General features: G+C 27.7%; 2 protein-coding genes across 5 annotated transcripts; both read right to left on the bottom strand.

Moving 5' to 3' along the window:
• Positions 1–18,888: 18,888 nt before the first annotated feature.
• LOC112285010 (protein NBR1 homolog) lies at positions 18,889–21,268 on the bottom strand. Of its 3 annotated transcripts, none has more exons than XM_090251815.1 (6): positions 21,009–21,268; positions 20,446–20,734; positions 20,198–20,227; positions 19,865–20,062; positions 19,431–19,574; positions 18,889–19,244 (listed from the first exon to the last, which is right to left on the bottom strand). In XM_090251815.1, exons 1-5 carry the CDS (start codon positions 21,024–21,026, stop codon positions 19,456–19,458), a joined length of 654 nt encoding a protein of 217 aa, XP_090107941.1. In that variant the 5' UTR covers positions 21,027–21,268; the 3' UTR covers positions 18,889–19,244; positions 19,431–19,455. The 3 variants fall into 3 exon arrangements, with proteins under 3 accessions (XP_090107941.1, XP_024381213.1, XP_024381215.1); XM_024525445.3 differs by having other exon boundaries at positions 19,485–19,574; XM_024525447.3 differs by having other exon boundaries at positions 18,889–19,240; positions 19,485–19,574.
• Positions 21,269–21,660: 392 nt separating this feature from the next.
• Positions 21,661–22,888, bottom strand: LOC112285011 (glutaredoxin). 2 transcript variants are annotated; one of them, XM_024525449.3, is made up of 3 exons: positions 22,608–22,888; positions 22,304–22,392; positions 21,661–22,121 (listed from the first exon to the last, which is right to left on the bottom strand). In XM_024525449.3, the coding sequence occupies exons 1-3, from the start codon at positions 22,709–22,711 to the stop codon at positions 21,847–21,849; spliced, it is 468 nt and encodes a 155-aa protein (XP_024381217.1). In that variant the 5' UTR covers positions 22,712–22,888; the 3' UTR covers positions 21,661–21,846. The 2 variants fall into 2 exon arrangements, with proteins under 2 accessions (XP_024381217.1, XP_024381218.1); XM_024525450.3 differs by having other exon boundaries at positions 22,656–22,888.
• Positions 22,889–24,676: the final 1,788 nt, after the last annotated feature.

Genomic DNA, 24,676 nt, shown 5'->3' with positions numbered 1-24,676 from the left:
ATTTGTTGCAAAAATCTTCAAAATTTTGATCTTGTTCCATTAAACTTCTTAAGCATACTAATCCTTGTCCTTGTCATACTTGTAAAAGCAAAACTCCCTGGATTTGATTGTGACATTGATCTACTTGCTTCTTTCAATTCCACAACTTCTTGCCGCAAACTCTGAACTTTTTCTATAAGCATAGGCATAGTACTTCTATGATTTACGTTGAAAATACATGAGATTTCTACTCTTACAGTATTGACAAGCTCATGAAGATCTACCACAGTTATAAATCTATTCTCACTTCTGTTGAGAGTAGCATCTATAATTTTTCCTTTCACAGACAATTCAAATGAATTCAAAAGTTAAATTAGAAGAGAGTAATCCACAACCTCTAAAAACAAATCCCACAAAGAGAGGTAATTCATTCTCTTTAAGGAAAAGATCAGTGTTAGAAAATAAGATTTTTTGTTTCAAGGTAAGTAGTCTGTAACCTTCAAAATACAACAATAAAAGTGGAGTAATCCACTCACTTCTAAAACAAGACAGAAACAATATGTTAGCACTCTTATCAAACTGTCAAAGACGTGAATCTCGAAGAAAGAGAATCCTCAAAACACTCTTCTATCATTGAAGAAAATTAGAAAGTCACTCAAAAGATGATGTAATATTAATTAGAATGGCTATTGCCAAAAACAAGAAGACTATAAAGTCTTGAAACAAGACTAAAACTAAAAAGGCGTTGACAAGAGTGAAGAAGGCTTCACTCTTGCCTCCATATATACTATCTAACTAAGAACTACGTGGCGATGTCCTATAGGACCTCCAACATGTGTTGACTTTGTTAGCCACATGTTTTATCTTACAAGGCAAGTTATCTATATATGTCCCACGTAGTTGGCTTGTTCCACAAGCTACTACACGGACATAACTTATTCCACAAGCTACCAATACATGATTAGATTTTTAGCCAAGTTTCTAACCTACAAATACATCTAAAGTCAAAACCGCATCTATGAAGCTTCTAGGAAGCTTTTCTAGAAGACTTTATGAAATTATTTTATATTTATCTACTTCTACTTAAACATATAAGTAACTATTGAAGTAAATATATATATCCATGACAATCCTTCGTTTTCATTGTAAATCAATTATATTGATATGTGGTTGAATATTAAGATTTATACATAGTATAATAAACAAAAATGTCATAGATTGGAATTAATTTTGATATTCTTAATATATAGATATTAGCTTTATAAACATATTAACCAATACTTCAATGATTAAAAAAATCTTATCATTGCTTGATAATTCTTTGAACACAAAAAATTGTTTTAAATAAATAAAAACCAAGTATTTTTTGATTTAAATTATTTTATGCATGATAAGTAAAATGAATGAATAATAACTAGAATCATAAGGAGAATAATTAAATTTTATAAAAGAATTAATAAAAAAAAACGTGCATTTCTATGAACTAAATTGTTAGCTAAATGACAAGATCTAATCCATTACATGATCTATTTTGCAATAAGTATAATATGTTTGTAATTTATATATAAAGACTTATTTAAATTTTAAAAAATAAGATAATAAAAATATAAAAAATTAGATTTGATCATTTTAGAAAAGAATTCAATGCATTACCATTTATTCTAAGTACCATAGTAATAAGGTGGTGTGCTACATAAAAAATTTTATTGACAATGGTACAAAAATAAGATATCTTGTTTCTATTATGGCAACATTAGTTGTCAAAATAAAAAGATGAAATTTTATATGCATATACTTACAATCTTTTATTACAATATTTTATAATAATATGTAATAAAAATACAAATAATTATTAAAAATTAAATAAAATTTAAGTAGATTAAATTATTTAAATAATTAATTAATTGAAAAAATAAAATATTTATAAATAATAATATAATATGATGAAATACTACTCTTTGAATGTATAAATATATATATATATATATATATATATATATATAAATTTAAAGCTCATAAAAATAAAATTTTATAATTTAAAATTATAAAATTATATCACAATATTAAAGAAAATTATCTCTATATATATATAATTCAATGGTCCAAAAAATGTTGAAATTTATTTTTACTTGTATTTTGACTTAAAAATTAATAAAATATAACTTACAAAAAACATGAATAACAATTTTAATGTCAAATTAAATGAAAAAAATGATCTAATATTATTATTTATTTTATTAATATTCTTTAAAATATGATCAAATTTAAATATCTTATTATTCTTTAAAGTTGTATCTATTTAATTTATTTATTGTTCTTACATTTGTAATTCTTGCAATATAGATATTTGTATTATAAGATCTACTAAAATAGCCTTAGTATCTATAACTTGAAATAATTTTTATTAATAATTGAAAGATTTTTTATTTTTTTATAATTTTTTTTTAACTATCTTTGATTAAAAAAGATAGTTAATATTGAGTAATAGATTCTACTATTTGAAATATATATTTTCTCAATTTATAATAGAAATGGGGAGAGAAGACGAAGAGAGGGTCAGCACAAGCAATAGACACTAGAAATGGGAGATTAAGAACACAAAATAGAAATAAGAGGATGAGGAAGAAGAGACAAGGAATCAATCCTGGAATGGAAAGAAAAGATATGTCAATATATATGTATAGATATGTCAATTATATATATATATATATATATATATATAGATAGATAGATAGATATATGTCATGGCAATATGCAATGGGAAAAAAGATATGTCAATTATATATATATATATATATATATATATATATACATAAAGACATGGCAATATATATAATTAGTTATTATAAATTTTAGTATTATAATAATCCACAATATTTGTGGAGTACTAGAAATAATTTATGTTTATTGTAAATTAATTAAAGTTTTATAATCTATAATTAAGTTCCATTAAAAGTTACATTGATATGAAATCTTATTTCTTGTCACTTATAAAGTGATAATAAATTTTTAACTCATCTATATATATATATATATATATATATATATATATATATATATACTAAAATAAATAAATATTACTTTTATTGAAGTAAATTAAATTTTTGAACCAAAAACTTTCTTAAATTAAAATAATCATTTAATTTTTTTTATCATTTATTGATTTTAATTTTTAAAGCATTAATTCTTATCATAATTTTTATTTCTATAAATACAATCAAATAAATGATTTTTTTTAATGAAGTTGATTTCAATTAAAACAATTTTTAAGCATGAATTAAATTCAATTTATATCATTAATATTAAAAAAAAAGAATATATATACAAACATGTTAGAATTGAATTAAATAGATTTATCTAACTAAACAACTTAGTTATTGTACACATAAATGTGCATGTCATTAAGTTGATAAGATTAAAATAAGAATCGTAATGTATATCTTCGACATTCCTCCTCAAGCTAACATATGCATGTGTGTGTCATTATATCTCTAAGATATAGCAACCTTCTACTTTTAAAGGTTTTGCCACATCTTCAAGCATTGATATAACTTGTTTCAGTTGTAAGTTTATCTTCTTCATTGATAAATGATAATAATTACAACCACAGTTGTTACTTTATAGTACTAACTTATAAAAGTTGAGCTTACAATTGTAATTTTTTTAAATATTTTTCTTGATGCTTGAAATTACGTTGCAATATGTTTTTGAAATTCTTATGGAGGTAGTTCTTCACTTATTGACAATATCATTAGAACAAGATAAGACTTCAAAAGAAATCTAATACATTATTTGTAATAAACTTATGCATAAAAATAATAACCAACTATTAATATAAATTATTTCTTTAATTTTTTATGTATTATCCATTAAGCTAAAAATAAATTTTTTAATCTTCTTCTATTTTTTTTTTTAGATATTATGCAATATGTAGAGGTAGAAAACCATGAATCTACACTACTTAGATAAAATACAAGAGTTTAACTAGACACATTATTAGAATAGAATTCAAGAATTTTAAGCTTAGATTGGATATAAAGAAGCATCTAACATAAGAATAGTTCTTCTACACAAATCAAATAATCTTTTGATTCATATTTATTCTCTATTGTAATTGAAACAAAATTTAGATAAAATTTTTGTAAGTATTTTTGCATATTGAATTGTGATTAAAATATTACTTATATCTATTGATCCAACTTGAACTTCTTTTTTTATATAATGATATTTTATATCAATATATTTTATTTTTGCATATATATTTGAAGTTTTGTTCAATTTGATTGCATTGATATTATTACAAAGAATAAAAGTAAAATTTTTGTCTATTAATTGAAGTTCCTTAATTAATATTTTAAGATTGTAAATATTAGTTGATGCTTTTGTTATGCCTTTTTATTTAGTTTTTTAAAAAACAATGATACTAATTGTTGAAGCTTATTATACTAGTATCATATATATATATATATATATATATATATATATATATATATATATATATATATATATATATATATAGTAATTATTAAAATAAGACAAATTAGGTAGAAATAAAAATAAATTAATTTGATTTTATCTTATAGAATAGCTTATTTAAAGCTTCATAGATATGGATTTGACTTTACAAGTATTAAAAGATGATTGGTAGGTTAAATATTTGGCTAATTAATTAGCTTGTGTTACATATATTGACCACTTGTGCCATAGGTTTGTCATGTGGCATACATATTAGAAACTTGTCTTACTAGTTAGATGTATGTCTTGCAAGTTAAACATGTGATGGATAACCTAAAGAACATCATATAGCTCTTTAATAGGATAGTATATGTAGAAGAAAGAATGAGGCATTGCTCACTCTTGTCAACGTATTTTTTTATATTAGATTTGTTTCGAGACTTTCTAATCTTACTACCTTAGGCAATAGTCACTCTTGTTTTTTCTTAAATATACATATTTTCTCATTTTTTTTTCATCCTTCTTTAACATACTTTTTATTTATTTATTTATATTTTTTAAATTTTTGTCTTAGATACCTTATTAGAAAATAACAATAAGTTCTATTATCAACAAGTTTTATTATCAACAAGTTAGTTATATAATATTATGATGAAAGAAAGAAGATCAATAGAAAATTATATTAGTGAAGTAAGAAAGATCAAGAACATATTATTCAATGGCTAATAATTAAAAGTCTTCCAATCAAGAACATCATCACAATTACAATATTTATCAAAGAAAGAAAAGGTCCTAGGATTATCAAGATTTGGAACTAAAAGAAATATATATAAGGAATGCATATTAAGAAGGCAATACAAAAAAAAAGTTTAATAAGAATTCATATAGTTGTACAACAAAGATATTGCAACTGATTTATTTTAATTTAAGTGCCACCAATAAAATTCCATCATTATTTAGCTTTATTTTATTTTTTTATTTTTATATCAATTAATGATAACTTAAAATAAATTTGGTTTATTTTCTACAAATAAAAGAAAAAATACTTAGAAAATTTAATGAATTTAATACATAGATTGAATTAGAAAATTAAAAATAATTAAAAATAATTAAAAATAAAAAAAATACATTCACAATAGATAGAGGTAGTGAATATATATCACTAGAATTTAAGAATTATAGAAAGACAATGGTATTAATAGATAGTATACTATGGTACATATTCCATAACAAAATAAGACGGCTAAACATAAAAACATAATATTAGTTGAATGTACAAAGAATATGGCAGTTATATCTTATCTACCTAGATTTTTATAGATTGAAGCTATTAATAAAGCCAATTATTTTATTAATTTGACCCAAGCTAAAGCTGCCATCAATATTTAGGTAGATTATTCCAGATTTGTTGTTAGTAAACAATAAAGTTTTCTTAGACTATTTGATTGACACAAGACCTATTGTACCTTCTACACTTGATCATAACCAACAATTAACTTCACAACAGTCAATAAGAGAATAAGACCAGGTACAAAGTTTAAAGATGAATGTACATGATAACTAAAATTCTAAAAGTTACAAAGAAGCAATCATGCAATCCGGATGAGATAAAAAAAAAATCTTGCAAAAAATATCACACATGGCAAACATGGCTTATTTTTGTTAAGTGGAATATGTGATTTTAGAGTAAACCTCAATTTAATTTAATTATTTTACTTCTTTTTGACCATACAGATTTTGTGTGATCTAGAAAAATTTTCATCAATAAAACATGAAGAGGCTCCAAGTCAAATAATACATGATACTTTAGTTTTGTGACTCTTAATTTTATAGGTATAGTATAACAATAGAAAGAGCTGGCAAAGAGTAGAGAATCTTTTTTGATTTCTAATAATAAAGAATTCAACCACACGGTGCCGTGATATAAAATGGCTAATAGGTAAAAGGGTGAAGAAAATATCATATTTTTGAAAATCTTATTTCAAATATATTACAACAAATTATCTTGGAAAAATAGATAATAATCAAGGGATAGAAAAATTAAATTTGCTAATGTAGTCTTTTTGCAAAATAGGCTTCTACTCACTTTGTAGGACCACAAATAGAAAAAAATAAGATAGATTAGAAAAATAAACAATATAAGAATCTTTGGAAAGAAGTTAAGAGTATTTTGTGACAAAAATTACCTTCGAAATCCAAGAATTGATACCTAGAGAAGATTAGTTATCAACCAGGGTCGAAATCAAATCCCAAGACATAAAACTAAGCTTCAATGATGATTTTAGGATTCTTTTGGAGATCGAAGATAAGAATCTAGGAGTTAACTTAATAAAATTTCTTTAAACATTAATTTAGAGTGATTTGAGTGTGTATTGACTTTGTAAGAGCTTTGCAAAGTCGGGATTTGTTTTGAGTGACTCTAGATTTGTGAAATAAAATAGATGATACTTTTTGGAGAATTTTGTAAGTTTGGCAATAGATCTATAGATGAAATTATTTGGATTTGTGGATGTAATTGTGCTTGATGTGTATTATGAATTTGGATTTGATCAAACGATTAAATTGAAAAGCATGAAGGTTTTTGTGGATTATGGTCTCAAAATTTAGGGTTTTAAGGACTAGTGAGGTTTTCTTAGATATCTGTCAATCCGCCAATTAGATTGATGCAAATTTTTTTCATAGAGGTATTCAACTTGATTTCTAATAAGTATATAAAGTTTGGAAGCAAAGTAACGATTCAATTACGAGTGATTGGCTCTAGAAGATTGGCATCAAGGTCAGAGAAAGAGGTTAGTCAACACCCAAGCATATTTTTGAGGTTATTGTCTATTTGGTAAATTTGATCTTTTTTAATTTTTTTGTACTTTTTATCAACTTAATTGTTAAGAAATATGTAAAATTTTGAGTTAAAATCAACTATTCATTCATTAGTTATTAAGGTTTGAATATGTTGTAAGAATTACTTGGAATTGATTAGGATTTGGTTTAGAGTTAGAGTTAGGATTTTGGATTGATTTAAGGTTTGGTTAGGATTAAGATTTGGTTAGGATTAGGATTATAATTTTGGATTTGATTTAATATTTGGTTAAGATTATGATTTGATTTAGGTTAGGCTTTGGTTAGGATTTGACTAGAGTTTGACTAGGATTTATCTAGATTTTGGTTAAGGCTTATTTAAGATTTATCTAGAATTTGATTAGGATTTGATTAGGATTTTGTTATAATTTGATTAGAATTTTTTTAGGATTTGATTAGGATTTGTTTAAGATTTGATTAGAATTTGATTAGAATTTTATTAAGATTTTTTTAGGATTTGATTAAGGCTTATTTAAAGATTGATTAAGATTTGACAAGGATTCGACTAAAGTTTGATTAAGGTTTGATTAGATTTTGATTGAAATTTAATTGATATTTTTATTTTAATATTTTATTAAGATTTCTATTTTAGTATATTTTTAAAAAAAAATCTATGTTATTCTTTTATAGTTTCTTTAAAAGATCTTTAAGAATTTTTGGTATTTCTTTTATAATTCCTTTGAAATTTTAATTGAATTTGATTGATATTTGATTATATTTGCTAATATTTAACTATAATTTCTTTAAGAATCTATTAGAGTTGTTAGGACTTATTGTTATAATTTTTCTTTCATCTTCCACAGTCAGGTGTCCGGTGCATTTATAAGTCAAATGCCACTTAATACGACAATAGTCCCTATTGTGGCTCCACACCCTTGTTTTCTTGCAAAGATTTTGATGATGTAGCCGTACTCTTCATTCAATATATATACTAGCATTTCTTTGAACAATTATCAACCTTGTGGCTAGATTTTCTATAATATAAGCATAGGCTAAGTTTCCTTTGACACTATTTTTCTTGCTCAGAAAGAGGTTTGAAGTGAATTACATCAATCTGCATAACTTCTGCTTCCAAATGCTCATTAGAATTGCATGGTAAAGAAGTTGCACAATAATTGGTGTATACATGTGGCGTAATTGAAGAATGTTTATCTTGTCGTCATTTAAATGAATAGTTATCACACTTTTTAAACTTGACTAATGGCTTCATTGAGTGTTTGAAGATTTGGCATAGACAATAACAAGTCCTTGATATTATCTCTTAATCTTCAATGAAATTGGCTCATCAACGCATCTTCTCCTTAATTTATATCATATACCAATTGTCAAAAAATCTGAGGCATATGTTGATACAAAATGCATTCCTTGTCAAAAGCTTTGAATTTTAGTTGTTGAAGAATAAACCTTATCATGTTCACCAAACGCTTCCATAAATGCTGTCAAAAATGCTTCAAAATTATGCAATATAGGAAAATTCTTTTCAAATAATGGAGTGAATCAAGATAAAGCTTGAATTGAGAGCAAGGTTCCAACCAAACTAACATGAAATGCTTGAATGGAATATCATTGAGGTTGAAGCAAGGTGATTAGTCGTACTTGATTTATAAAGCCACAAAATTTAAAGTATGTGCCACTGAACTTTTTTAGAATGCTAATCTTTGATTCTTTTGCTGGTATTGTTGTCAGGTCATTGCCTTGCATGGATGCACTTTCCATGTTTGTTGAAGCAGATATAGTCATTTGAGAATTTGGAACCTCTTTTGTCATTTGATATAGTAGTTGAAGTACTCCGGCTCTTTAACTATTATGTATGGTCATACATAGTTCTTTATTCTGCTTTGACAAAGACTTTGTCTTGATCCTCAATGCTTTAAGAGCATTAATAATAGAATCTAACTTGATCTCTTTGAAGTGTGTCATATTGACTTTTCTACCTTATTCCATAAAAAATCAGAAAAACACATGCATTTAAAAGAAAGAAAATAAAATAAAATAAAATAAATGATCTATGATATACAAAAATAAACCAAAGGAATATTAAAAAATATATATATATTAGTCTAGGAGAGGATAATTTGTAACCTCTAGAATGTTATAGTACTTTCAAGAAGATGAATAATTCACTCTTTATCAAGAAAGACCAAGCTTTTAATATCATTTTATGGCAGTCTTAAAAAACAATTAGGAATTGTATACAAGATAAGGATTTAAGACCAAGAAATGGAGTTAGCTCGACATTAGAACAATAATTGGATACAAGGTGAGAAGGTCTTACCTAAACCACAAGAAGTAAGTTGTCGAGACTAAGGATCTCCTCAATCTTGAATCTTATATATAATAGGTCCTAGGAAGCTTCTTGAGAAGTTTTCATGAAGCTTGAAAACAAAGCAAGCCTAAGATCCTTCTTTGGCAACTTCCTAAATCATCTAAAGCCTCTTAAAATCTTCCAAGATCTCTTATGATCTTCTAAAATTTTCTTAGAATCTATTGGAACTTTTTGGAACTTTCTTAGAACCTATTAAAACCTACAAGAATCTTCTTAGAACCTTCTAGAACTTCCTAGAATCTTCTCAAACCTTCTTCAATTGTATGTCCGTGATAGTCATATATTTTTACTCAAATTAAGCAAGGAAATATTTTGGTTGACATTCCAAAAACTCCATATCTTATTCACGTACTTTCATTCAACACATAAACTCTAGCCAATATTTTATTCTTACTAAAGAATCTAATGCAACTATTGCAAGAAGATAAGTCATCTAAAGTATATATGCCTAAGATGGCATATTAATATTTGCAATCTCAAATCTGATAAGATAAAGAAATTAGATTTGAAGTTTCAATTTACAATTCTAATACAACACGATTGAAAGTGGCCACACCTAAAAGATAGTACATTTAAGACTAATGTTGCCTTCATTATAGACAATGAAAATGACTATTTCTTTGATGTAATTATATCATCATTACTTATCAATAACACAAATTTAGGTTGTTATCTTCATAGTGGTGCCACTTAGCACATCATGGGACAACAAAAAAAATTTGATAGTTTCAAAATATATAAAAACAACATCAAATTACAAACTATCAAAATCATTTTATTACTGAAAAAGAGACAATGTATTTTAATAAGCCATCTGATGAAATAAAAGAAATATATAATATTTTTTTATGCTCATGGATTGATGAAAAAATTATTATTTATATATTCTTTTATAAATAAAAAGATCATATCTTGCTTCAATGATTAAAAATATATTTTTTACAACAAAGGCTATAAGTAGATTATATTAAATTGAATTCAAAATTATCTCAATAGATTATATCAATTCACATTAAAAAGCAAAAAATTCTTTGCAAATCTAACTCAATCCAAGTCTCATATGGTGAAGCTTTGGTACTACATACTACGTCATATTAGTTAATAGACTTTACAATCTATTGATATAAAATATGATATTAAGATTATTTTATATTCTTATACATAATAAAGTTTGTGGCCATTATTAAGTTAGTAAAATAGTCTTATATTGAAAAGCAATGCTAAAAATTAAGTAGTGATCCACTCACTTAGACAACTATTCTTTAGATGCATTAGACATAGGGAATCCAATAGCTTCATATAATAATATAATCATTGATCTGCATCCAATATCAATCCTATATTCATTAAAAAATCTATACAATGAAGATATATTGAAAAGCTAACTAATAATAATGAATCAATTTTACATAATCGAATCAAAATAACTATATTATTGGTTCTATCTATACTAATCCATAAAATGATCAACACAACTCCAAAAGATCTAATCATTAATCATCTTCCTACTTGGCCCTACAAACCATCTTTTAGATTACAAGAAAATGTAGTATTTTCATATAATAGGCTATAATTTGATCCACTACTCTCTACTACCATTGACTCAACCAAAGATTATCACAAAAAATATAAAAAAAATTAAATTAAATAAAAAAAAATCAATTATTTCTTTGGCCTCTCTAAAAAATTGTCAAATTCCATCATCTTCAATGTAGTTGATGTAGATCTAGAGTTGAGAATAGCCATTCAATAAGAAAGAAAATCAATTATTAACAAAAAAAAAAAACCTAAGAACTTTAAGATCTTTTTTTATGGAGCATTTATAGTAACAACAAAGTAAGTATTAAAATAAATACAAGAGTAGGTGAAAAAAAATGCAAAGCATATCTAGTGCATGTGATTTTCAACAAGTGAAAAAAGTTAAAGATGATGAATTATTTGTATTAATTACAAAGTAGAAGATTGTACAATTATTTATTGCTCAGGTAATAAGTCAAAACTAACCACTATTCTATCTCAACGTGACGTCAATATTCTTAAATAAAGATTTAAAGAAGACCATTTATATGATTATTTTGGATAGCTTCTACAATTCCAAAAACTCCACCAAGGTTTATTGAAAAAACTCCTCTATAATCTCAAACAGGCTACAAGGACATGATTTGAGAAAATAAATAAGTTTTTGAAAAAGTAAATTTTTTTAAAGATAGAGGCCAACTATGGCTTCTATTATCTTTAAGACGTTGATGGAATCACCTTCTTAATACTCTATGTCAACAATCTCTTGCTTACAAGCTTAAATTCAAATACAATTCAATAAATTAAGAACCAAGTTATGAATTAGTTTGAAATGACCACCCTTCTCAAGATAAAATTCTATCTAAAAATCAAATTCATATGTGGACATGCTAGGATTTTTTTCTTATAACAAATTCATACTTACTTTACTCCATCTTTCACACCAATGAGTAAAGGCTTGAATCTCAAAATCTCAACATGCCTATTACAAGAAAATATATTATCATTGTGCTCATCAATAACAATATGTGTGTATACTCTTTGTTTTCAAATATTATGTTCATATGTATGAAATTTACTTCTTAGATTTATATTGCTTATTCAAATAATTTTTTACCAATAATTTTCTTGACTTTTAAGTGAACTAGAAATAAAAAACTTTTAATTTTTTTATTCTAATTTTTAACTTTCTTTTCAATAGTAGTACTCTTAAAACTTGAAGCTAAACAATCTTGACTATATCAACTTTTAAAATTTGATCTACTATCTTCATTGATTTTTAAAGTTCGAATTGAACATTTATTTTTTTAGGCCTCATTGGAACTTCCTGAGCACCAAGCTATAAGTTTTATAGCAAGAATTTTTTATGCTTTGGCTTTAAAAGTAGATTGACTAGATATACTAGCTTTGTGGATTTTAGATTTTTTTTCTATGATATCTAGCTGAAGGTTGCAATTGTCACATATCTATGTTTGGCTACAATTGCCTTTTATTAAGTTTTTTTTTACTCTAAAATATCAATAAATTTGTAGTAAAATTTTATTTTTATAAGAAATAAAAATAAATTTATATTTTTGATATATTTTATTTATTAATTCTCAATGGGTTTATATGATTGAGATTAAAATTTGTAATGTAATATAATGATGTATTTGAATTGAAGTTATTAATATGATGTTTGAGTGTTGGATTACTTAAAGATTTTTTAAAATGATACTTAATTGTTGTACGTTTTTGTTAGTTTTAGAGAAGCCATTTGATAAAGCAATATTTTCTTAAACTAAGTGATTTACTATAAATATTTCAAATAATGATTCTATAAAGTATGTTCTTTATCTATTTATAGAATCATTATTTGAAATATTTTCATAAATTTTTGGAATAAACTTCTATGTTTGTAAGTGAATTGGAAAAATCAATGAATATATTAGACATATAATTCAATAGTTAATTTATGTAGGAATTATGGATGTTTGAAACGAAACTAATCTTCTCATGTTTGTTATTAGTTTTGTTCCTTATCTTCACCATATTGCTATGTGAGCAGAAAAGACAGGAGTTGAAAATGAGAGATAAAGAGATTGAGACAAGAAACGAGGATTTGAAACAATAACAAAGAATATAATCTTGGTTTTAAAATGTATATTAAATGAATTATTGGTAGATTTTATTTAGCATTTTTTTATAAATAGAAAGTTATTAAAGCTATACTTTAATTTTGTTAATATCACATCCCTCTCTTTTCCTTCTTCCTTCATTTGTTATTATTTTATGATTAATTCCTTGTCCTCGTCTCTATTCTTCCATCATTGTTCTTAGTCTCTTATTACTTGTCTTTATTCTTAGTTTTTAGTTCCATGTCCTTCATCCCTCATTCTATATTTCAAATCATGTCCTTCATTTCTAGCCATGTTCTTTATTTCCAATTCATATCCCTTGTTTTCATTGTAAATCAATTGTACTGATATGTGGTTGAATTTTAAGATTTCTATATAATATAATAAAAAAAAATGTCATAGATTGCAATGAATTTTGATATTCTTAATATATAGATATTAGCTCTATAAACATATTAACCAACACTTCAATGATTAAAAAAATCTTATCATTGCTTGATAATTATTTGAATACAAAAATTTGTTTTAAATAAATAAAAACAAAGTATTTTTTATTTAAATAATTTTATGCATGATAAGTAAAATAAATAAATAATAACTAGCATCATAAGGAGAATAATTAAATTTTATAAAAAAATTATAAAAAATAAAACGTGCATTTCTATGAACTAAATTGTTAGCTAAATAACAAGATCTAATCCATTACATGATCTATTTTGCAATAAGTATAATACGTTTTCAATTTATATATAAAGACTTATTTAAATTGATTTAAATAATTAATTTAAATTGATTTATTTATTTTAGAGTACAATATTTTATAATAATATGTAATAAAAATACAAATAATTATTAAAAATTAAATAAAATTTAAGTTGATTAAATTATTTAAATAAATAATTAATTAAAAAATAAAATATTTAAAAATGATATATAATATGATGAAATATTACTCTTTGCATATATATATATATATATATATATATATAGAAAATTAAAGCTCACAAAAAATAAAGATTTAAAATTATAAATTATAAAATTATATCGCAAAATTAAAGATAATTATCTCCATATATATATATATATATATATATATATAATTCAATAGTCCAAAAAATATTAAAATTTATTTTTACTAGTATTTTGACTTAAAATTAATAAAATATAACTTACAAACAACATGAATAATAATTGCAATGTTAAATTCAATGAAAATAAAATAAAATAAAATGATATAATATTATTATTTATTTTAGTAATATTCTTTAAAACATGATGAAATTTAAATATCTTATTATTCTTTAAAGTTGCATCCATTTAATTTATTTATTTTCCTTACATTTATAATTCTTCCAATATGGATATTTTTATGATAAGATCTACTAAAATAGCCTTAGTATCTATAACTTGAAATATTTTTTATTAATAATTGAAATATTTTTAATTTTTTTATAAAAAGAAATTTCAACTATCTTTGATTTAAAAAGATAGGTAATATTGAGTGATAGATTCTACTATTTGAAATATATATTCTCTCAATTTATAATAGAAATGGGGAGAGAAGAAGAAGAGAAGGTCAGCACAAGTAATAGACTAGAAACGGGATATCGAGGACACAAAATAGAAATAAGAGGATGAGGAACAAGAGACAAGGAATTAATCACGGAATGGAAAGAAAAGACATGTCAATAATTAAATTTGATTGTGGCTTAAAGAAATATCTTTCTTTTATATATATATATATATATATATAGAGAGAGAGAGAGAGAGAGAGAGAGAGAGAAAAAAAAAAAAAAAAAAAAAAAAGAGAGATTTGTAATTAGTTACTGTAATTTTTAGTATTGTAAGAATCCACAATATTTGTGAAGTACTAAAAATAATTTATTTTTATTATAAATTAATTTAATTTTTATAATCTATAATTAAGTTCCATTAAAAATTACATTGATATGAAGTCTTATTTCTTGTCACTTATAAAGTGATAATAAATTTTTAACTCATATATATATATATATATATATATTCATATTTATATTACTAAAATATTATTAAATATATATATATATATATATATATATATATTTATATTGATAAAACAAATAAATATTACTTTGATTGAAGTAAATTAAATTTTTGAACCAAAAACTTTCTTAAATTAAAATAATCATTTAAATTTTTTTATCATTTATTGATTTTAATTTTTAAAGCATTAATTCTTATCATAGTTTTTATTTCTATACATACAATCAAATAAATGATTTTTTTTTAATGAAGTTGATTTCAATTAAAACAATTGTTAAGCAAGAACTAAATTCAATTTATATCATTAATATTGAAAAAAAAGAATATATATACAAACATGTTAGAATTAAATTAAATAGATTTATCTAACTAGACAACTAAGTTATTATACACATAAATGTGCATGTCATTACGTTGATAAGATTAGAATAAGAATCATAATGTATATCTTCAACATTCCTCTTCAAGCTAATATTTGCATGTGTGTATCATTATATCTCTAAGATATAGCAACCTTCTACTTTTAGAGGTTTTTCCACATCTTCAAGCATTGATACAACTTATTTCAGTTGTAAGTTTATCTTCTTCATTGATAAAAGATAATAATTACAACCTCAATTGTCACTTTATAATACTAACTTGTGAAAGTTGAGCTTACAATTGTAATTTTTGTTAGTAATATTCTTTATGCTTGAAATTATGTTGTAATATGTTTTTGATATTCTTATAGAGGTAGTTCTTCACTTGTTGATAATATCATTAGAATAAGATGAAACTTCAAAAGAAGTCCAGTACATTATTTGTAATACACTTGTACATAAAAATAATAACCGACTATTAATACAAATTATTTCTTTAATTTTCTATGTATTATCCATTAAGCTAAAAATACATTTTTAATCTTATTCTATTATTTTTTGTCCTTTTAAATATTATGCAATATGTAGAGGTAGAAAACCATGAATCTACACTACTTAGATAAAATACAAGAGTTTAACTAGACAAATTATTAGAATAGAATTCAAGAGTTTTAAGCCTAGACTGGATATAAAGGAGCATCTAACATAAGAATAGTTCTTCTATACAAATCAAATAATCTTTTGATTCATATTTTTTCTCTATTGTAAGTGAAACAAAATTTAGATAAAAGTTTTGTAAGTATTTTTATATATTGAATTGTGGTTAAAAAATTCCTTATATTTATTGACCTAACTTGAACTTTATTTTTTACATAATGATATTTTACATCAATGTATTTTGTTTTTGCATACACAATTGAAATGTTGGTCAGTTTGATTGCATTGATATTGTTACAAAGAATCAAAGTAAGATTGTTGCCTATTATTTGAAGTTCCTTCATTAATCTTTTAAGATTGTAAATATTAGATGATGCTTTTGTTATGCCTTTTGATTTCGTTTTTTTAAAAAACAATAATACTAATTGTTGAAGCTTATTTTACTAGTATCATATATATATATATATATATATATATATATATATACATACATACATACATTGATAGTAGTAATTATTAAAATAAGAAAAATTAGGTAGAAATAAAAGTAGATAAATTTGATTTTAGTTTATAGAATAGCTTCTTTAAAGCTTCATAGATATGGATTTGACTTTACAAGTATTAAAAGATGTTTGGTAGGTTGAATATTTGGCTAATAAATGAGCTTGTGTTACATATATTGACCACTAGTACTATAGATTTGTCATGTGGAATATGTGATTTTAGAGTAAACCTCATAAGGTTTCTATTAGCATTAGTTTTGAGTGATTTCACTTTATATTGACTTTTTAAGTGCTTTACAAAGTTAGAGATGTTTTGAGTAGCAATATTTGATATTGAATAAAAAGAGTATTACACTTTAATAAAGATTGTGAGTTTTGTAGCAAATCCATAGAAGAAATTTTATAAACTTATGCAAATTATTGTACCAATTGTAGATTATAAATTTAAGGTCAATTAGATAGTCAAATCATAAGTAATTCAAATTTATATAAATTAAGGTCTCAAATATTATGTTTTAAATATCAATACAGGTTTCTTATATTTTGAGAAATCTACCAATTAGATTAGAAATTTATTTTTAGTATCCTAATGATTAATTAAAATATTTATATTCATGCAAATTCTAAGAAGAAGTTAATTGTTCGAGTGAAAGATATTCAAATTGAAAGATTTGGATTGAGGTTAGAGAAGAAGGATGGCTAATATCCAAACATATTATAAGTCATTTTTTTCAATTTATAAAGTTAGAGTATCTTGAAGCTTTGTTTGCTTATTGTTTACTAGTAAGTTGAGGTATGGGCAAAATTTGAGTAAAGACCAACAATTAGTGTAAAATTTATTGAGATTTTGAAACTGCTTTAGTATTTATTTAGGATTTTATTAGTGTTTCTTTTGGATATCAATAAGGTTTCTTTTGGATTCTTTTAAGCTTTCTTTAGGATTTCCATAGAATTTCTTTTGGATTTTTTTTGGACCCTTTTAAGATTTCACTTGGATTTCTTTTAGATTTCTCTAAATTTTCTTGCGATTTCTTACAAATTTAATTAGGTTTATTTTTAATATTATTTATGATTTATTCAAAATTGCCAAGAAGTTTTTAAACACCTTATGCTTGTTAGTTTATTTTATTTTGTTTTGTTTTATAATAGATTCATAAATCTAACTTCAAGGTAAGATCAAATTCTCCTACATTCAAATGCCATATATATTTTCAACCTAAATTTCATATAATTTCATAATAATATACTAGAAGAAGAAGTTTGGATGTGGATCTTACTTAGATTTAATGAACTTAAAGTTAAAGATAAGGTTTGTATTCTCAAATAGGCACTTTACAAACTTTGACAAACACCTAAGGCTTAATATACAAAGATCAATGCATATTTATAATTAGTTGGTTTAACCAAGAGTCATGAAGTTTTCACCAAGTTTATTGAAGAAACATGTTCACAATCTTGTTTTGATACTTTCATTTTATAAGTGGACCTGAAACAAAAACTGCTGAGCAACTATGTTCAACACCCATAAATGAATATGCACGTGTGAACACAAGATCAAAAATGGACAATTTCTTTTCAATTCAAACAATTTTCTGTGTACAGCTAGCAACATGTCAATTCCAGTGAATTTATTGAAGGAGATGGGGCAGCACAATGCTATCTCTATCCTTCCAGGGAGCTGTAACCTATAACGTTGCCATATCAACAAATGATCTTCTGCGGACAACAAAGTAGCTGCAATCACTACTTTACACCTGAGTTTAACTGCTGTGGAACACCTGCACAAGCTCTGGTGGGTCTCCATCGTATCCAGTAATGCCCATATCTACTCAAACTGTGACCTCTACAGAGCAGTATGATGTATCAAAAAGAAAAAAGAAAAAAATACATTGGTCACACAACTCTCTCTAATCCAAGACGCTGTAGAACATCTTGGGAAATAGAAATAAATTAAACTGTCACGTAGGAGGTGTACTTTGTACTTGACTGCAAGTGAAGCCCCTTTCTCTTCGACTCAGTCAGCTTCACTGTATTGTAGGCTGGAGATTCATCATATCAAACTGTTTTGGTAAAGCTTCATGGAATGACAACGCGTAAACAATAATGGAAGTAAAGTATTAGAAATGAAACCATCAGACTGTATAAACAGCTCCACAGAAAAATGAATACAAAATAGTTTCCTGTATGGGTCATATTACCCAAGGCATTTAGGGTTTAGAAACTAAAGGTTGACAACATAGCTATTAGTACTTCACTGTAAAGACGCCAAGGCTATTGTGGTAATATGGGTATGCAGCAGCTCCCACCTCCATACTTTGACCCCATACCATACAACGCCCTACCACCATGTTTGCTATACGCAAGCATCTGTGCCTTCAGACTCTAATACTACCTTCTGATGCAAAATCATTCCACGCCGCTGCAACTCCAATTCGCTTCCTGATTAAGCTGGCTACAACAATACAAGATATGTGAGGTTGGGAACATTCATGAATGTTAGCACGGGAGTAGTAGCACAAACCAATACTTCCAGCTAAAGTTTTTTGCGAGGCTTCAATTACTCCAGGATTTTCCTGTCCTCGGCTAGAACTTCAAAAAAATGTAACATTCACCGACTCTACACATAATGAATGCTAACCATCTTGCTCCCTCATAGCTTCATGTTAGAAAACATAAGTTTCCGAATCCTCACTCGCTGCTGTAGTATCCTTGGATTCATTCAGAGCTCTCTGCTGCAAAATGAAGAAACGCTGCAGGACCTCCGATTCAGGTCCTGATTGTTCTGCAATGATGCAAGATGTTTCAGGTTGGATACACTTGATACAATTAACTCGATCTATAACTTCCGTCTGACACTGCAAAAGGTATGTATCTGGTACTTGAAATTTGCCACACCTTTCAAACCCTCCATTTTTCAGTTTCTTGGGTACAATAATTTGTATTCCAATAGTTTGCGGTAGTTTCCGAAGTTGGCAGGTTTACCATGTTCAACCATGAATCTATGTTCATGGCGCTATTTGCAAAAGCTAAAAAGCAAATCCAGCGGGATGATAGTCTTTTCATTTTACTTACCCTTGTCAGGTGTCCCTTTCTGAGTACGGAGAACACTCTTTGCCGGTTCAGTTACTGGTTCATCATTCATCGAAATGCCTAGTTTCGCAGCAATCTGCTCCAATGCACGAGAAGTAGGCATCATCGACTCCACCGCTGATTCTACGAAGTGATTATTTACAGCTTCCAGTACTTGATCAAGTTTTAGCATTATATCAGCTGCAAACATCTTTCTATCAGTGCGGTAAATAAGATTAGTCGAGATTGGCATTGGAAGATTGAGAGATATGAAAGAGACATTCGTAAGAAGAAATAATAAATCAAAGAAGTCAGATTGTTTCTGGTCTTCCACACCTGCCCAAGGAGGGATGCCCACTGTTGACGCTGCAGGCGAAAACGAGACACAAGACATATCAAAACATATTTTAAACAATACAATGGTAGGTAGTGTGCAAGAATTTGTAGTAAAACCCTAGACACTACCAAGCAATACAATAATTGGGCGACAAGCACATACAACAAATTGCAAAACAAGACAATCTGGCGCTGTTTCGCTCATATGTTTGATCAATACATAAGGCGTTGAGTTCTGAGCTCATTACATTTTTGTGGACTGGCATCCTCATTTGAGCTTGGTGTACTGACTGTAAGAGTCATATGAACAGGATTCATTTTTTGCTCATATACTATGTCCTCGAAGTCGCTGTAGTCTGCTATAGTGACCACATCACCGTCGAGGTCGGTGTAGGTTATAGTAGGTATCATTGTCCTAGGGAAATTGAAGGATGAACTAATAGTATCCAAGAGCTCTCGGAACACCAATTCAAGTTCTCCACTTGGCAAACCCGAAGTACAGAGGCGAAATCGGCGCAGGACATCGCCATACTTGACCTATTCCACGAGTAATTGGCGTCAAAGTCGACACACAAAGAAGGAATCTACGCTTAATAACTTTCAGAAGACATTGTACGCAAGAGGCATGTGATGTGCTAATTAATGAGGCAGAGCTAGGACCAGAGCATCGATCACACAAATTGTACACAAGAGGCATGCGATGTGCTAGATAGTGTGCCAACAAACTGAGATTCTACCAGACATTACCCCGCAAAATGTCTCCGAGCCTTACAAAACGCCCTAGAGGACCGAGGAGTCATCGAACACGCACCTTAAAAACAGTGTACATTGTCTCTTCGGAACTATCGAAGCTTGAGCAAGTGTGCCAAGCACAGACCCCAATCCAAGATTCACAAATACAAGCACAGCGATAAACACGACCCACAAAGAAAATTCCCTCAACCCAATTGATGATCGATTGTTTCTTGCACCACGTTCATATACTGATCGCCATCCCGCACTTGAACAAACTACTACCTAGGGAAAATGGGCAACTGACCCACGGCCACTCCAGAAGTAAGCACCACAGCAATAAGTAAAATTAGTGCTCCACAGCTCCAAGCAGTGAAGACATCGAGGATTGTGCAGTGGGATACAGACACCCTGTTCACTCTCATTCATCCATTATCGATGGTTCCGATTCGAATCAGTATCGCTTGAAGACAACGCGTGGGCTAGCATGAAAGAAGACGTATGCAAGAAAGAAGCAACTCACCCATGCTCTGGTCCATGCTAAATGGGCTTTTAAATTCAAATCTGTGATGCTTTACCATTACAGCTTGGCACAAAGATTGAAACACTCGATGTGCTTTCTTTGGTAGGACCCATGTGATTACAACGCTTCGTTTCAGTAGGAGAAAGATGGGAATCAATAAAATCCACAAGTTGTTTAAATGAAGCACTCAAATTAGAACCGACTCGGATTAACCAACCAAGCGCATATGATAATTAGGCGATTCTCTGGAATTCATCCCACTATGTATCGTACAGTAGTTTAAGGTCTATTTGTAGACCGAATGCAAAGCGTCAATCGACTAACATTATTTTAGGCTTCAGAAACTCTTGTCCTGTTCAATATAAATTGATATCTACAAACATTGACAGTTGATCTAAACCACGATATTCGTCGCACCATCTGCTTTCAGAGCTTGTTCCTGGGCAGATTCTGCTTCGGTCTTCCTCACCTCGTCCTTGGGCTGTGGGTTCTCTTCGTCATCGGCCTTGAGCACTCTTGCTTTCTTCAGCTTAACAACGAGTTCACCCTTGCTATGTAATGCTTTGACGGCATCGTTGCCACCGATGTGCTCACCGCCGATGAAAACATTAGGCACTGTCAGTTGCTTGGAAGTTTGAAAAAGAGCTTTCTGAATGGCACCGCCATCCTCTGTCACCACACCCAACCAGTATCAGATCACAGCAAAAGATCGATGAAAACTCTCAGTCACTTGCAGCGTAGTAGCTCAAAACCACGAGTCGACAGTACTTACAATTGAAACCACAACCTCATTCCGATTGAAACAAAACAGAAAAAACAAAAACAAAAAACAAAAACGATTGCCCACTTACTCTCGAGGTCAATTTCGACGACTCTAGGCTCCACCTCCAAGCTCTTGAAAAGCTCCTTCACGGTTTTACAGAAAGGGCACTTACTCTTACTGCAACAAGATTACACACCAACCACACCAACATCTGTGTCACAACATGCTTCAAACACATTCTAATCCCACATCCAATCCAACTCGCTTCACATCCACGCAAGTTTCGAACAGCGAAAAACACACAATGCCATTCCGGAACCAATCTACGCCATCGGAATGCATGTTATAACACCAACCCGACAAATCACAAGAATCACACATAGAAACTCAACCATGGAGCACCACAATTGCGGAATCCACCGAGCACTGGTGCGGGTGACCTGAACACAATGAGAGGATTCTGCTCGATCAGCTCCTGCACTTTCGCCACCGCCATTGCAACTTCAAACCACGAAGCTCAACTTCAATTCCTCGCAGGTAAATTCCGATTCAACTCGAGCAGTGGCAGCTCCGATTCTCTGGGTATTGTGGGGTGGAATTCTAGCTCTGCAGTCAAACAGTGTGTCGATTGCACCAAAGGAAAGAGCACTCGAAGCCGAAGGAATTGATCGCAGCGGCGAGTATTGAAGAAGGCTTTGCATGAGCCTCGTGAAGGGAGGGTTCGGAGCTGACCTGGCTATTTTATGATTCGACACCTGAACTGCGCAGTAGCGCGCGCGCGTCCGCGCGCGGTTGTGGACCGCCAGAAAGCAAGTCCACGACGGAGTTTGCTCACTTGCCACGTGCAATAATTCGGCCAGCATATAGGGTCGTGCTGCGGACACGTGGACTAGGTTCTGATCCTTTTTGCGGTTCCCAAATCTGCCACATTTGGAAAGATCGCGATCGATCGGGATTCGTCCGTTTTTCATCCATCGATGCGATTGTTTGTTGGGTTTGTGGGTCGTCGGCCATGTGGATGAATTTCTTGCATATATAAATATATAATTTTATTTATATATTTATATTTATGTGTGTGTGTGGAATTTTCTATGAATATTGGATGAAATTTTTATATATGTGTGTAATAGGAAATTATAATATTAGAATAGGTGAGCTGCATGTGATAATTATCTAAATATGAAACTAATAATCTGTAGACATTTTGAAGAAAGTTTATTTTTAAAGATTGAATTAGTATTAAGGGAGATTTTTTCATAGATATGGCTATGAAATGAGTTTTGATATTATATTTTTGTAAAGAGAAGATATAGGAGATGTTTTTTAGCAAGATTTGAAAGATTTTTATTCATAGATTTGGTGACGTTTGTTATGTTATTGTTATTTGAGTGTTGGGGAAAATTTGAAACTCAGTCAGAAACTTCAACATTTCAGCAGTGTTGGTAAATCAGTATATTTGCAATAACATCCTAATTTATTTACCAAACAGTGTATAATTCTAATGAAAATCGAAAATATGTATTGACTTAAATATGATGTCTATGAAATAAAATGACTTGGAAGCCTTTACATGAAACACAAGCACTTCTCTCTTAATATTTACATATATTGAAGTATTAATAATCCAAGTAGTCAACCAAAATACATTATTTGAATAACATGGTTTGTAAATAAATAAATAAATAAATATTCATTTGGTGTTGAATTATAACTGTAAAGCATAACATGAAGTTGGAATATATATATATATATATATATATATATATATATTATTATTAGATTGAGGCTTTTAATTAATTATGTATATGTATATATATATATATATATATATATATATAATCTAACAAAAAATTTAGGGTGTTGTTAATGTTATGATAGTTTATGCTAATGCCACCACAAGCTGTTCTAAATTTGCATTGCACACCTAAATGCATTTTATGAATCACTAAAATATACATCTATAACAAATGTACGTTTCATTCATTGTAATATGCATTACAAGTTTAAGGTAGCTTGTGGTGGCATTAGCAAAAACTATGATAACATGTGGTGGATGGCAGGTTGTAATGGTAACAGCAAAAACTATGGTGGTAATGACAATAGCAACACCCTAAAATTATGATATTCATTGCACTAATTTATATGAATGTAAATTTAAATTCAATGTGTAGCATTTACAATGAGTTTTTTAAGCTGAAAATTCTACAAATTGTGCTTGTTTTTTAAATGTTGTTTTTATGTTAAGACATAAAACCTATCCAATCAGTAATAACTGTGACAATAAAGTTAATATATATATATATATATATATATATATATAAAACATATATATTTATAAATTTATATCCAAATGATGTGTTAATACTCTGATCTAGAATAATTACACTGATCCTTTGCATTTCTTCTCTGTAGTTTTGCTTGTTTTTTTTAATTTTAGGTTTATTATATTTAGGTTACAGTT

This window comes from Physcomitrium patens, chromosome 7 (assembly GCF_059467195.1).
Source record: "Physcomitrium patens ecotype Gransden chromosome 7, ASM5946719v1, whole genome shotgun sequence".
NCBI lineage: Eukaryota > Viridiplantae > Streptophyta > Bryopsida > Funariales > Funariaceae > Physcomitrium > Physcomitrium patens.
This window is presented reverse-complemented; position numbering and strand designations above follow the sequence as displayed.

What these genes read in the sequence shown, in the direction of transcription:
- LOC112285010 (XM_024525445.3), bottom strand. An exon ending in GGATGCCAGTCCACAAAAAT is followed by an intron (nt 20,228 to 20,445) that starts GTAATGAGCTCA and finishes TTTCGCCTGCAG; the next exon opens with CGTCAACAGTGGGCATCCCT. An exon ending in GAAAGGGACACCTGACAAGG is followed by an intron (nt 19,575 to 19,864) that starts GTAAGTAAAATG and finishes GCATCATTGCAG; the next exon opens with AACAATCAGGACCTGAATCG.
- LOC112285011 (XM_024525449.3), bottom strand. Translation starts at nt 22,711, where the DNA reads ATGGCGGTGGCGAAAGTGCAGGAGCTGATCGAGCAGAATCCTCTCATT. An exon ending in CGCAATTGTGGTGCTCCATG is followed by an intron (nt 22,393 to 22,607) that starts GTTGAGTTTCTA and finishes ATCTTGTTGCAG; the next exon opens with TAAGAGTAAGTGCCCTTTCT. An exon ending in CGTCGAAATTGACCTCGAGA is followed by an intron (nt 22,122 to 22,303) that starts GTAAGTGGGCAA and finishes GTGTGGTGACAG; the next exon opens with AGGATGGCGGTGCCATTCAG.